The following is a 12314-nucleotide window of genomic DNA, read 5'->3' as shown; positions in this document are numbered from 1 at the left end:
ACCAGCTTCTGCATGCAGAAGCAATAGTTCTGTCTGCTTCTTCTTCCTGACAAATCCTAAGTGATTTACAGTGATTTACAGAGTTCCCATGTCTTTGATAGACTGATAGCTTGGTAGTCCCTGTATGACATTCGTGGTCATGCGTGGCAGTGGTGCCCACCACGTAGATCAAACTGAACATGACTCCTGCACCAAGTGTTTGATGGAGCTGTACCAGCGGTACGCAGCGAGCACAGATTGGGTCTTAGAGTACTGGATATCCTCAGCAAATTTGCCAGTGACACCAAGCTGAGTGGTGCAGGTGACATGCTGGAGAGAAGGGATGACATCCAGAGGGACCTTAACAGGCTTGGGAGGTTGGCCCGTCTGAAACTCACGAAGTTCAAAAAGGCCAAGTGCTTCTAGTGTGCAGGCTGAGAAATGAGGTCATAGCAGCGTGATGCATCTACAGTGACATATGTGAGCCCGGCCCACACACCTGCATGCTCCTAGCCAGGTATCACAGAACAGTCTGGGCTGGAAGGGACCTTCAAGACCAGCCAGTCCCACCCCCGCCAGGGGCAGGGCCCCCTCCCCCCAGCCCAGGCTGCTCCCAGCCCCGTCCAGCCTGGCCTTGAGCCCTGCCAGGGATGGGGCACCCACAGCTGCTCTGGGCAGCCTGGGCCAGCGCCTCGCCGCCCTCACGGGGAAGGGTTTCTTCCTCATATTTAATGTAAATCTCTCCTCTTTTACTTTAAAACCATCACCCCTTGTCCTATCGTTACAGGTCCTACTAAAGCCTGCCCCCGTCTTTCTTATAAACCCCCCTTTACATATTGAAAGGCTGCTCTAAGGTCTCCGCAGAAGACTTGAATTCTTCTGGTCAACCTATATCTTACAAAGAAAAGTTCTAGGAAACAAAAAGGCTACATTTACATCTGAGCCGACTTTTCCACTGAGTTTCGTTATCCACTTGTTTTGAGTGAAAGTTGCTGAAGAGGAAGGATGTTTGTCAAGTCTTTGTGTGGTGGAGCAGAGAACGGTTGGCTCTGGCAACGGGAGTAGGAGATGAATCAGCTCGAGGTGGGGCTGGCAGGTATTTGTGCAACAGCTAAATGTGCCTTAGCTTAGGGCATTAGGCTGTGTGGCTGGGGAGGTGGCTGTGCTGGCAGCGTGCTGGGCAAAGTAGGGAATGGCAATGGTGGAAGAAACAGTAAAGGAGAAGAAAGCTCTAATAGCTGTGGGTGGGTAGAAAACAAGCCACCTGAACACGTCAGCCTAGCAATCTTCTCAAAAGGTGAAATAAAAGGGATTCAAAATCATGTATCTGCAGCAACTTGCCAGAATCTGTTCCTGAGGAGGAGGATGTTGTGATAATCCATCTGGAATGGGAAGCAGGGAATCTTGTTTATTTCTTCAGTGTTGAATTTACGAGGGAACGTTTTCAAAGAATGATTGAACTCTTCTGTGGCACGTTAGATGATGGATTTCACGGCAATGTTTGTGAAGATACGGGGAAATGGTGCTCGGGTGTCTGCTGAATGTTTGGAGATGGGTCACGTCTCTTTCCTCCCACGGGGGAAGGCCCCTCCACTGCAATCAGGGGAACAGCATCACTGTCCCTCCTCCATGCAGATCCAGTGCAGGGCTTCTGGGCAGCCCCCCTGTGCCACCCCCATCCCATGGTACACATCTTCAGGCTTCCACCTCCCAAGCGAAGCAGCCTGCCCCCAGGTACCCTTTCCTCTTGGCCCCAGCTCTGCTGATGCGAAACACGTATTTTAGCTGTGATCACAGAATCACAGAAGGGTTTGGGCTGGAAGGGACCTTCAAGACCAGCCAGTCCCACCCCCCGCCAGGGGCAGGGCCCCCTCCCCCCAGCCCAGGCTGCTCCCAGCCCCGTCCAGCCTGGCCTTGAGCCCTGCCAGGGATGGGGCACCCACAGCTGCTCTGGGCAGCCTGGGCCAGCGCCTCGCCGCCCTCACGGGGAAGGGTTTCTTCCTCACGTCCAACCTAAATCTCCCCTCTCTCAGCTTCAAGCCATTCCCCCCTGTCCCACCGCTCCCTGCCCTTGCCCAAAGCCCCTCCCCAGCTTTCCTGTCGGCCCCTCCAGGCACTGGGAGCTGCTCTAAGGTCTCCCCGGAGCCTTCTCCTCCCCAGGCTGCACAGCCCCAGCTCTCCCAGCCTGTCCCCACAGCAGAGGGGCTCCAGCCCTCTGACCAGCTCCGTGGCCTCCGACGGGCCCGCTCCAACAGGTCCGTGTCCTTCTGATGCTGAGGACCCCCGAGCTGGATGCAGCATTGCGGGGGGGGGGAAAGTCTGTCTGTACCCTGACACAGCAGCTGTGATGCTCTCGGGGTGAACATGCTCTGGTCCCTGCCTGGGCCCCTCGAGAGCTTTGCAGGGACCCCACCTCAGGTGCCGTGCTGACTTCTTGGGCCTTTTGCCTTACATCTAAATGTAGCTACAGAAAGAAGCCAACCTCGCTGAAGTTGTGTGTGTCATGTTTGTGGCTTTATCCTGTGTTTTGGGCAGTCTGTCTGCTCCAGAAGATCTCAGATTTCTATATGCAGAACGTCCATCATGTTGCATCAGTATATTTCTGTCAAGCTGGGATACTGAGCTGCTTTACATCTGTTTCTTGAGCTGGCTTATGTGTATTCCTTGTTTCTGGCTCTCAGTCAACCTCCTACCAGCCACAGACAGCAGCAGCCCACTTGAGTCACTCCAGAAATCATTTTTCTGCTAGTGAGAGTGGCCCCATTAGACTGATGCACTTTCAGACTGATTTCACTTGCAGCAGAGTGAGGGGTGCAGAGAAACCAAAGATGGGTTGTGACCAGAAAGAGTCACGGGATGGAATCTGGTGCCATAACCAGGGTCAGACCCCCGTGTTTTGACATGATGAAGATCACTGCAGGCGGTGGGTGTCACTGGTAATGAGCTCCATGTGATGTATCCCTTAGGATGCAGTCAGAGGAGTGGGAGCATATGCATCCGTCATCTGCTGCTGGGGGGAACTGACCTTTAAAAGCCTCACCTCCTAGTTATGGCACGTGTCGGCTGTTCTTTGCTTAACAGTAAATAAATCAGAAAACTCGAGATCCAGTACAAAGCTATTTCCTAGTTTGATGCCCGTAGCACTGTAACACATCTATTCTTCTGTCTGTATGTTCTGAGTCTAGCTTAGTGCACATCTTCTGCTTTGCTCTGCTGCATTTTCCAGGCTGATGTTTTCTCTGGTTCATGTCTGCCCCTGTGGCATAAGGCAATATATTCCTTAGACTGAGACTGTATGTCCCTTCACGTTATGCTTCATCTAAAGCCTTTGACTAGGGATCATTCATTTTGGCAAATTTTGATATTTATGTGTGTGTGTTTGTATTTTTCTTGATAGTACCAGAATATTCTGTCTGTGGCTTGTATCCAAATTGCTAAGGATTCACTGTATCAGTTAGGTGATGGCTTCTGTATGTGAAAAAGAATTATCTAAGCTATCATCTGTGCTTGATGGAGATATTCTTACAGTCACCACTATTGTTCTGCCTTTGCTGGGAAATCCCAAGTACATAATTCATTGGAGGTGCATGAGAATGTAAAAAAATATTGCCAGCCCACCTTCCCCCAAATACTGAATTGTATCAAAGCCAGGGGAATTGTTTTCTCCTAACTAAAACGCACCAGCATCCTCCTTTACCACTTTTTCATCTTCACTTTATCACATTTCACATGCTAGCAATAACCTCTAGTTTCTGCATCTTGGTCTTGACTGAAATAGAGATTCATGAGGAGTGTTTTGGGGATGAGTTAAAGCTAATGTTTTGCGTCCCTGCACTTGATTTCACTAGGGCATCAGGACATTTGGGGGTACAATAAATATTGTTCCTGCCTTGGCTGGGAAAGTCCTTGTCCCTCCAAATGATGGAAGTAAATTGATTGGTTTATTTTTTTTTACTTTTTATTAGAGGTTTTGACAAGAGAACTGACACCAATAATTTCTCAACAGCCTGAAAATGTCTTCACACCTCCTCTTAGAAGGTGAAATCTCCGTTCCTTGGGTAAATTTACCTGGTTCTTGAGTTTCCTGGGGAAAAGAGACCTGATTTTTATGCTGTTCAGCGCACTCTTCATGTTTTGTAGCTTCGGATTTCTCACAAAATTGAGAGAACACAAGCGCTGAGTAGAGCCTGGTGTGTATCCGAGTTAGAAATGAACCTAATAATGTATTGTTGGGGAACAGAGTGGTCATATCTTAATTCTTTCCATTTGAAGGAACCACTGTGTCTGCATAAAGGTATATGTAAAGTTCTTTTTGTCTTTACCGCCTGTTGGGGATTTTACCATAGGTCAGTAAACTCAGTCAGAGACTTCAAACGTGGTTGTTCAGAGCCTTCACCATCACTCTGATGTGATAAATGCAAATTTCCAGTTAAAAAGGCCAGTTGAACAGTTCTCTCTTGAGTTGTGTAAACCTGATGCTTAGACCTCAGCATTACAAAAAGCATGTAATACTTCCCTTTTTCATAAGCTTTGCAAGAACAATATATTGGAAAAGCCTTTGAACGCTTGCAAAATTTAAAAGGAACGGAAGTAAAACCCCTAAATTTACTATGTGTGTGTCACTTTGAGGAAAGGATTCCTTTTTGAGGGGGTAATCATGTTTGTTAATTCTATTTTAAGGTAGCGAAGATGAATTTAAGGCCCTGCGGGACTCTTTTGTCTACATTATAATGCTGTGAAGGGCAGTGCTTATTAAAATTAAGATCATTATGTCAAAATTTTGTTGGTAGAGATTGGTGTAATCAACAAATTTTTAAGGTCTGTAAAACTTCAGATAAGATGGAAAGGCTTTTGGAGAAACTCCTTGCAGTGAGAGAACAGCGGTCATCTTGTTGCTTCTTAGTTCATGAGAAAGCAGTAGATGCATTGTTGTAACTGGAGACAAATTGCTGAAGGATTTTGTGTAAGATGAAGGACCCACTTTCTCAGGGATGCAACAGAACTCATCCAGCAAGTGTGGCATAGCAGTGCCTTGCGTAATTGTTTGTAAGCCCCCTGACAGCCCCTGAACAGAAAGTGTTGGGAAACTTGCGGCCCAGGTGGTATTTTATGCTTAATCCATTCACGTAAGCTCGTCTGCCGTGCACAGGAAGGACAGGGCCCAAGCAGAGATGGCAATCGAGCTGTTCCCAGCTGGAAATGACTGCGCAGTGACCCCTCCAGACAGTCACAGTGTAGCTGGGGTGGGAAGGGACCCCTGGAGCCCACCCAGCCCACCCCCCTGCTGAAGCAGCTCTCCCAGAGCAGGTTGCACAGAGCCGCGTCCAGGCGGGTTTGAATGTCTCCAGAGCAGGAGACCCCACAGCCTCTCTGGGCAGCCTGTCCCGGTGTCCCGTCACCCTCAGGGGAACGATGTTCTTCCTCACATTCCGATGGAAGTTCCCGTCTTGCACTTTGTGCCCGTTGCCCCTTGTCCTGTCGCTGGACACCGCTGAAAAGAGCCTGGCCCCGTCCTCGTGGCACCCACCCTTGAGAGATTTGTAGGTCTTGATGAGGTGACCCAGGGCTGGTTCTGTCCTGCAATCTCGGCGGTGGGAGCTGGCATCTGCCCAGCCAGCATGGGCTCTGTCTTGTCACCTTCAAACACAAAACACATGCCATGAATCGAGGTGCTCACAAAAGAGCTGGAAAGGGGGCACAGCCATGCTGGCTGCTGCCTCCAGGGTTGGCAGTAGCTTCTCCTGCATGTTGGGCTCTTAAAGGTCTTTCCCAGCCTAAATGTTTCAGTGATGGAGAGCTGCTGCCAGGTGCTCATGGATGGCGTGGGAGAGATCCCGTCCCTGTGCAGGCTGACCCTGTGCAGCATCACTTGCTTCTGTGCTTCAGTTCCTACAAAATGCATCCGCACTTTTTCCTGCCTGTGGTGGGCAATAGCATTACCTTTGTCTTAAAAATATTTAAAAATTTGTATCTGAAAAAAGGCTAATCACAGTAAACTTGTTTTGTCATCTGTAAAATGTCTGGTCTTTGGCTTTCCCACATCCACTCCTTTTGGAAAACAACAAGGTGCAATTCCTGTCCCATTTTAATCTCTCCTCACCGCTGTGACTTCCCAGTGCCCAGGCCCTACTCCCTGCTGTGCTCGTCGTGACCCTGACATGCAAGAAGCTCCTTTTGGGGGAGTCCTGCTTGTGCTTGCCAGGCTGCCATGAGCTGTTCGCCCCACAGGCAGGCAAGTATTGCCCCAGGGATCCACCAGCAAGGGCTTATGTCGCTAAATAGTGTTTTTCCTGTGAAAGTGGGTGATGCTTTGGGCGCAGTCCATCTCATGCATGCTGAGTTGAGGTGTCCTCCAGCCTAGGTGCAGGGCAGAGGGAGGGGTGTTGCGATTTGGGGAAAATAGTGTTGCTGACTCCTTTTAGACTAACTGTGAGATTGCGTTACAGCACATAGTTTGCAGTTCCTCTAAGAAAAAGCCCTTTGGTGGCTGCAGCTTGCTGGCAGCTCTCGCCTCTGAATCCAGAGATGACCCAGCTGCCGCTCTGTGCTCTCAGGGTGGGCAGTAAGGGGAGAGGGCAGGTTGCATACGGACATGTCTGTGTTTAAAGAAAACCCTGCTCTTGCTTCAGGGGAAGCAAAGATGTTTTCTGGTTGTGCCTGTAGTGACTCTTTCACTTCCCTTGTAGCTGCCAAGCTAAATTGTCCCATCAGTCTTGTCTGTTCGGATGCATTGCACGGAGCTGGGCAAGTGGGGTGGCTGGGAGTGCTGGAGCTGCACGGCGTTTGCTCTCAGATAAGCAGCTCTTCATGTGATCATGTCCCTCCCAGGATCATATAGAGTGATTTAGGTTGGAAAAGACTTTTTAAGATCATCGGGTCCAGCTGCTAATTAACACTGCCAGCCCCACCACTAAATCATGTCCCTAAGCACCGCATCTGTGTGTTTTTTAAACACCTCCAGGGATGGTGATTCCACCTCCTCCCTGCGCAGCCTGTGCCAGTGGTTGACCACCCCTTCAGTGAAGACATTTTTACTAATACCCAGTCTGAACCTCCCTGGCACAGCTTGAGGTCATTTCCTCTCGTCCTGTCGCTTGTTGGGAGAAGAGACCGACCCCCCCTTACCTACAGTCTCATTTCAGGCAGTTGTAGAGAGCAAGGTCCCCCCTGAGCCTCCTCTTCTCCAGGCTAAACACCCCCAGCTCCCTCAGCTGCTCCTCATAACACTTGTGAACTCCTACATTTACAAGAACCTGATGTAAAAAGCCTCTGGGACTTGAGAGTGTTTTAGAGGAGCCTGTGTTGCGAAGTGGTGTTGGGTCACCGGTGTGTTCACGTGCAGCGCTGTACGGAGCGGCTGAGTACGCCCCGTGCCGCTGGGAGCTGCCTGTTATCCCTCTGATGCCTGTAGACCCCCATGGAGGTCGGCATGCCTAGGATAAAACCTGTGGTACTGCTAGCAAGAAGAAATCAGCACTGTGTGACCTGCAAGTGGAACGTTGCGCTTGGGGGTTTCCAGTGTGCAGAATCATACAGAATGCTCTGGTTGGAAGGGACCTTCAAGACCAGCCAGTCCCACCCCCCGCCAGGGGCAGGGCCCCCTCCCCCCAGCCCAGGCTGCTCCCAGCCCCGTCCAGCCTGGCCTTGAGCCCTGCCAGGGATGGGGCACCCACAGCTGCTCTGGGCAGCCTGGGCCAGCGCCTCGCCACCCTCATCATGAAATATTTCTTCCAAGTATCTGGTCTAAATCTACCTTCTTTTAGTTTAAAACAAGTAGCTACTGAACGTTTAGTCACAGCTACCTTGACTAAGCTTCCCTTTCTCATTTTTAGCTTTCTCAGTACATACTTTTTTGATGGTTTGCTAAACAGTAAACAATAAAAAGAATTCTGCTTGAGTCATCAGTTTGGGTTTTGTTTAGCACTTAAACCATGCATCCACACTTTTTTTTTTTTTTTAAGAACTGCATTTTGCTAACTGTTTAAAAAGGGGGGTTCCATATTGAGTTGTAATTCTGATGGAAAGTTTTGCAACCTGACGGTTTTATACTTGATGTGCCCCACCTCTATGATCACAGTTAAATTTTTGCAACAAAGTTATCTTTTTTTAGCTCATTATATTCTATGTAGTTCAATGTTACCTGTATTGTCCTAAAAGAGCACAGCTGTTCTGGGGCTTGCTATGTGGAGGCTCTCCTGTATTGCCAGGCAAATTGTATCTATACAAATTGTATCTATTTCATCTTTTTTTTTTTTTTCCCTTCCCCATTCAATGAATAAATGTTGTCAAGCTTCTTTTTTTCCCCCTTAAATATCAATGTAGCTCACTTTTTCCCCTTTGTGAAGCCTGCTGCAGTTCCTCCTGATGCTGTCTTAAGTTTTCATGTCCAGCTCTGGCGCAGGCAAAGCACTGCAGAGTTAATTGTCATGTTCTTTTGAATTCAATGGTATCTCTGGTCTCTTCCAGTAACTCGTCACAACCACCTGAAGGACTTCATGCTGGTGGTGTCCATCGTCATCGGAGTGGGTGGCTGCTGGTTTGCCTACATCCAGAATCGCTATTCAAAGGAGCACATGAAGAAGATGATGAAAGACCTGGAGGGACTCCACAGAGCTGAACAGTCTCTCCATGACCTTCAGGAGAGGTAGGTTTTATGTGTCCATCCAGTTGGAGTGTTCCAACCGTCGATCTTGCCTGCAAGTTTGTTATTAATACAGATTTCAGGAAAGATTTTTCTTCTTAGCTGTCGTGCTGTACCAGTCAGCACCTTCCCCAGCGGCCGTAGCAGACCTGCCAGCCAGAATTAATGGCTCAGGCGGGTGCCTGGATCATCAAGGAGTTCGGTTACCAGGCTACACATAATGATGTGTGCGTGGTCACTTGACCTGCTCTTTGATGGTGACATGCTAATTATTTGTACTTGCAGTCTGCCACGTGAAGGCCTAGGCAATAAAAACTCCCTCGTGTTACTACAGTCCTGAAACGTGGCAATGAAGCCACCTGAGCAAAGTGACAACATCCATCACCAGCTTCTCCTGCTCCAAGGGCTCCAGTGCATGCTGACGTGTGGTCTAGTGACATGCTTCCGTGGAGTTTTGTTTCCTTTCCATGCTGTTTTTATGTTGTGTTTTGTCTCTTTAGTTCGGTTCTGCTCTAACGGTCATTACTGGTTCAAAAAAATAGTTCCCAAATTTCTGGGAAGACTTTGTTTAGCTTTGCTGCTTTTGGCGTGTGAGTGGTGTCCTCCCTGCGCTCAGAACTTTGCTGCTTTAAGAAGTGAAACATCCACCTGAGAAAAATGGATGGGAGCGCTCCTTCTGCACTCAACAGTGGCCGCTTCATTTGGAGTGTGTTTTGTTATTTTAGATAGGTGCTTCCTATTTCTTTACCACATTTAATTATATAGGAGCAGTGAAAGGTACAGTGGTTGCTACTCCCAGTCTGACTCATATCGAAAGTATATCAGATCCCCACCCATCAAAATTATAGTAAATCCATACCTAGAGGGGAAGAAGAGCCTCTTCCAGGAGTGTAAGGTAATCCAGCTCACTTAGAATGTGTCATCCAGGCTGATCAGGTTGTTACACCCTTGCTTTTGACAGGGAAAAAGCATGCTGGAACAGTGGAAGCAATCAGAGGAATTACACATCCCCTCTTGAATTCTTTGAGCTATATGTAAAAGCCTGTGCTTCCCTGCTTGCATTGTGATACCTGCATCCAGGAGTGTTGCCTGGAAAGAATGAAAAAAATAAATAATTTTGCAGTATTAAATATGATTATCTAAACTCTAGGAACCTGGGCAAAATACTGTAGCCCTGGGAATGTGAGCTCTACTCAGAGAAGTTATTGCAATGGTTCCAGTAAAACTACTTCTCGGACGACATGCTGTGAAAGAGGCTCTCTGTAAACACAGGAGCCTTCTAGGAAAGAAAAGAGCATTAAAAACTGTTGATTACAAACCAGTGAGTTTTTTTGGCAATAAGGTATTTTTTAAGGGCAGATTTAGCAAATAACGTAGTGTGATAGTCTTGGGCTGTAACTAATTTTCATTACTTTTAAGTGTAATTTTGGAGGATAAACCTTAATTTGGCTGCCTTATAAGATGATGGCTACCTTCCCAGTGGCTTCTCTGAAAGCGGAGCACAGCCCCAGGTACACAAGCTGGCTGCGCACAGGTGGTGTAATGAGCAGCCTGTGCAAAATCCAGGATCTCAACAATGTCAGCCTGCCATGGAGACTTGCAAACACCGAGTCTTCGGAAACGTACAACATACCCACAAGCCTTCAGCCTGATTTCTCACCTACATGCTCATGACAGCCTTCAGGGAATTTTCCTGCATGTTAATGTTGCTTGAAAGGCTTTCATCTTCGAGCGTGATCATATCCGTTGGTGTCTATGTGGGGAGCAAACACTTGAGAGAGTACCAAGGTGATGGTGCCAAACTGGGCACATATTTCTGGCAGTAGCACTGATACATGACCTGCTTGCTTTTTGGCATAGAGATAGAATAAAGTGCATTTCCCCTCTGCCTACCGCGGAGCTGGCTCTAATCCCGCAGCTGGTCTCACAGAGCTTTGGGTAAATTTACATTACAGGTTGGAAATACCCCAGAGAAGAAGTTTTATTTTTTTATGGCCAGGACATGGGGATTCCTTCTCAACATCCATCTCCTGGCACAGCAGAGCTCTGCCCAGGGCAGGGGGTCTCTGCTGGGTGTCACTGAAGAGGGCATCACACCAGAGGTCCAGACAACACCTGCTGTGAATGTGCTGTGTGGGGAATGACCTTGGGATCTGCTGCCGAGGATAGAGCCACGTAAACAAGTAATGTGCCTGGGAAGTTCAGCTAATGCTCTGAAGCCGGATAGGAAGAAACGCAAAACCACGTATACTGAGCATAACTTGAGTCTTAAGCCATAGCAGCTTGTGATTTTTCTGCAGGGTGTGCAGCTGGGAGGGCTTGTCGTCCCAAGAGGGCACTGAGCTGGGGCTCAAGAAGTGGGAGGCGAATTCCTGGACCTTGTGGGACCTCTTGGCACAGGACTGATGTAATTCTTCTCTGAAGAGGGAAATACGCTTTCAATTCTTCATCCTTGTGCCCAGCAAGGTTCAGCTGTGGTCCTCATCTGCTGTATAAATGTCAAAACCAACCAACGGCATCAGTTCCCATGGACTTGTGTAGGATTTCTTCTGAAGTTCTGCTCAGAAACTTCTTTTCTAGAGCTTGAAGTAACCTTCTTTCCTGGCTCATTGAAACTCAGTGCTGAACAGACCTCCAGAAGGCATGTGATCCCTTTCTAGTTGCCTGCCAACTGCTAGTGCTGTTATTCGATGAACAATACACTCTTGAAGAGCCGGGAAGGGAGGATTGATGTAAAAAGTCATTTTTTGTTCATTTTCAAAGTATCTTTTGAGATCTTCCCTCAACATTGACACTTCCCAGTCAATTACATGACCCATCAAGATAAAAAAGTTCATGTCTTAGCACACACTACTGATGATTGAAGAGTATATGAAGGTCTGTATTGAAGATCTACGGATTACCTTGAATTGTGAAGCCCCCAGACAGACCTTGATTTCTTGCCCTCACTACAAGTGTAGCTCTGAAGGCACTTGGTCGGTTGGCTGGGTTTGAAAAGGAATGCACAGGCATAATGTGGTTTTGTCCATAACCAACATAAGAAAATGGGCTCTGCTGTCAGGAAATAAAATGATAGTAAGGGGAAATACAATGTTAAGAGTGCCTTTGAGAATTATCTTAAGGATAAAATTCCTTCCCTCTTCTGCGTCATAGTAGGGGGGAATTTCTCCTTTAAACAGAGATATTTTGGTGGTTTGGGATTCTTATAGCCCTAGTATGGAAGAGCTTTAGCACTGATGCACAGGGCAGAGAGCGTGGGTTTATCTAAAAACTTGGAATGTCTTGGCAAGAGTCTCTTTAAATTGGGAAGAAAAACATTTGAGTTTCTGAACAGAACTGTAAATTAAAAATGAACTTTTTCCAAGAGGAGAGCCAGTATCACGGCTGATGAGAGCCCAGCCCATCCATTCCATTTTAAATGACCATCTGCATGCCAAGGAGGAGCCTGAGGAGGAGAAGTCCCAGGCTGGGACAGTGAACGGCTTCGCTCTTGACCTGAAAGTTAGCGATGGGTCCGGTCCTTGCCGCAGGCACACACGGGCTGTGCTCCGTCCCCCGTCGCCAAAAGCATGACCAAGTGCTGTCCTTCGATACGAGGCTGAAGGCGGGACACCTCTGCGTGTGCTGCAGGGAGCAGCGTTTGTAGCGACGGAGGATCAGTTTTTCCCTTTCTCTTGGTGCTCAGCTGGTCCAG

The 12314-nt window shown here is 48.1% G+C and overlaps 1 protein-coding gene across 11 annotated transcripts in view; it reads left to right on the top strand.

Annotated features, from left to right (window-relative positions):
• STIM1 (stromal interaction molecule 1) overlaps positions 1-12314 on the top strand; it is a 107955-nt gene that overhangs the window by 68798 nt on the left and 26843 nt on the right. For all 11 annotated transcript variants that reach the window (XM_080374904.1, XM_080374903.1, XM_080374900.1 and 8 more), the window contains one exon: positions 8446-8623. In XM_080374904.1, coding sequence (XP_080231030.1) covers positions 8446-8623 — 178 coding nt within the window. The remainder of the gene's footprint in view (positions 1-8445; positions 8624-12314) is intronic.

The sequence above is a fragment of the Falco punctatus genome, assembly GCF_963210335.1.
Source record: "Falco punctatus genome assembly, chromosome: 2".
In the NCBI taxonomy this organism is placed as follows: Eukaryota; Metazoa; Chordata; class Aves; order Falconiformes; family Falconidae; genus Falco; species Falco punctatus.
The sequence above is the reverse complement of the archived record's forward strand: the minus strand, read 5'-3'. Positions and strand labels throughout refer to the sequence as shown.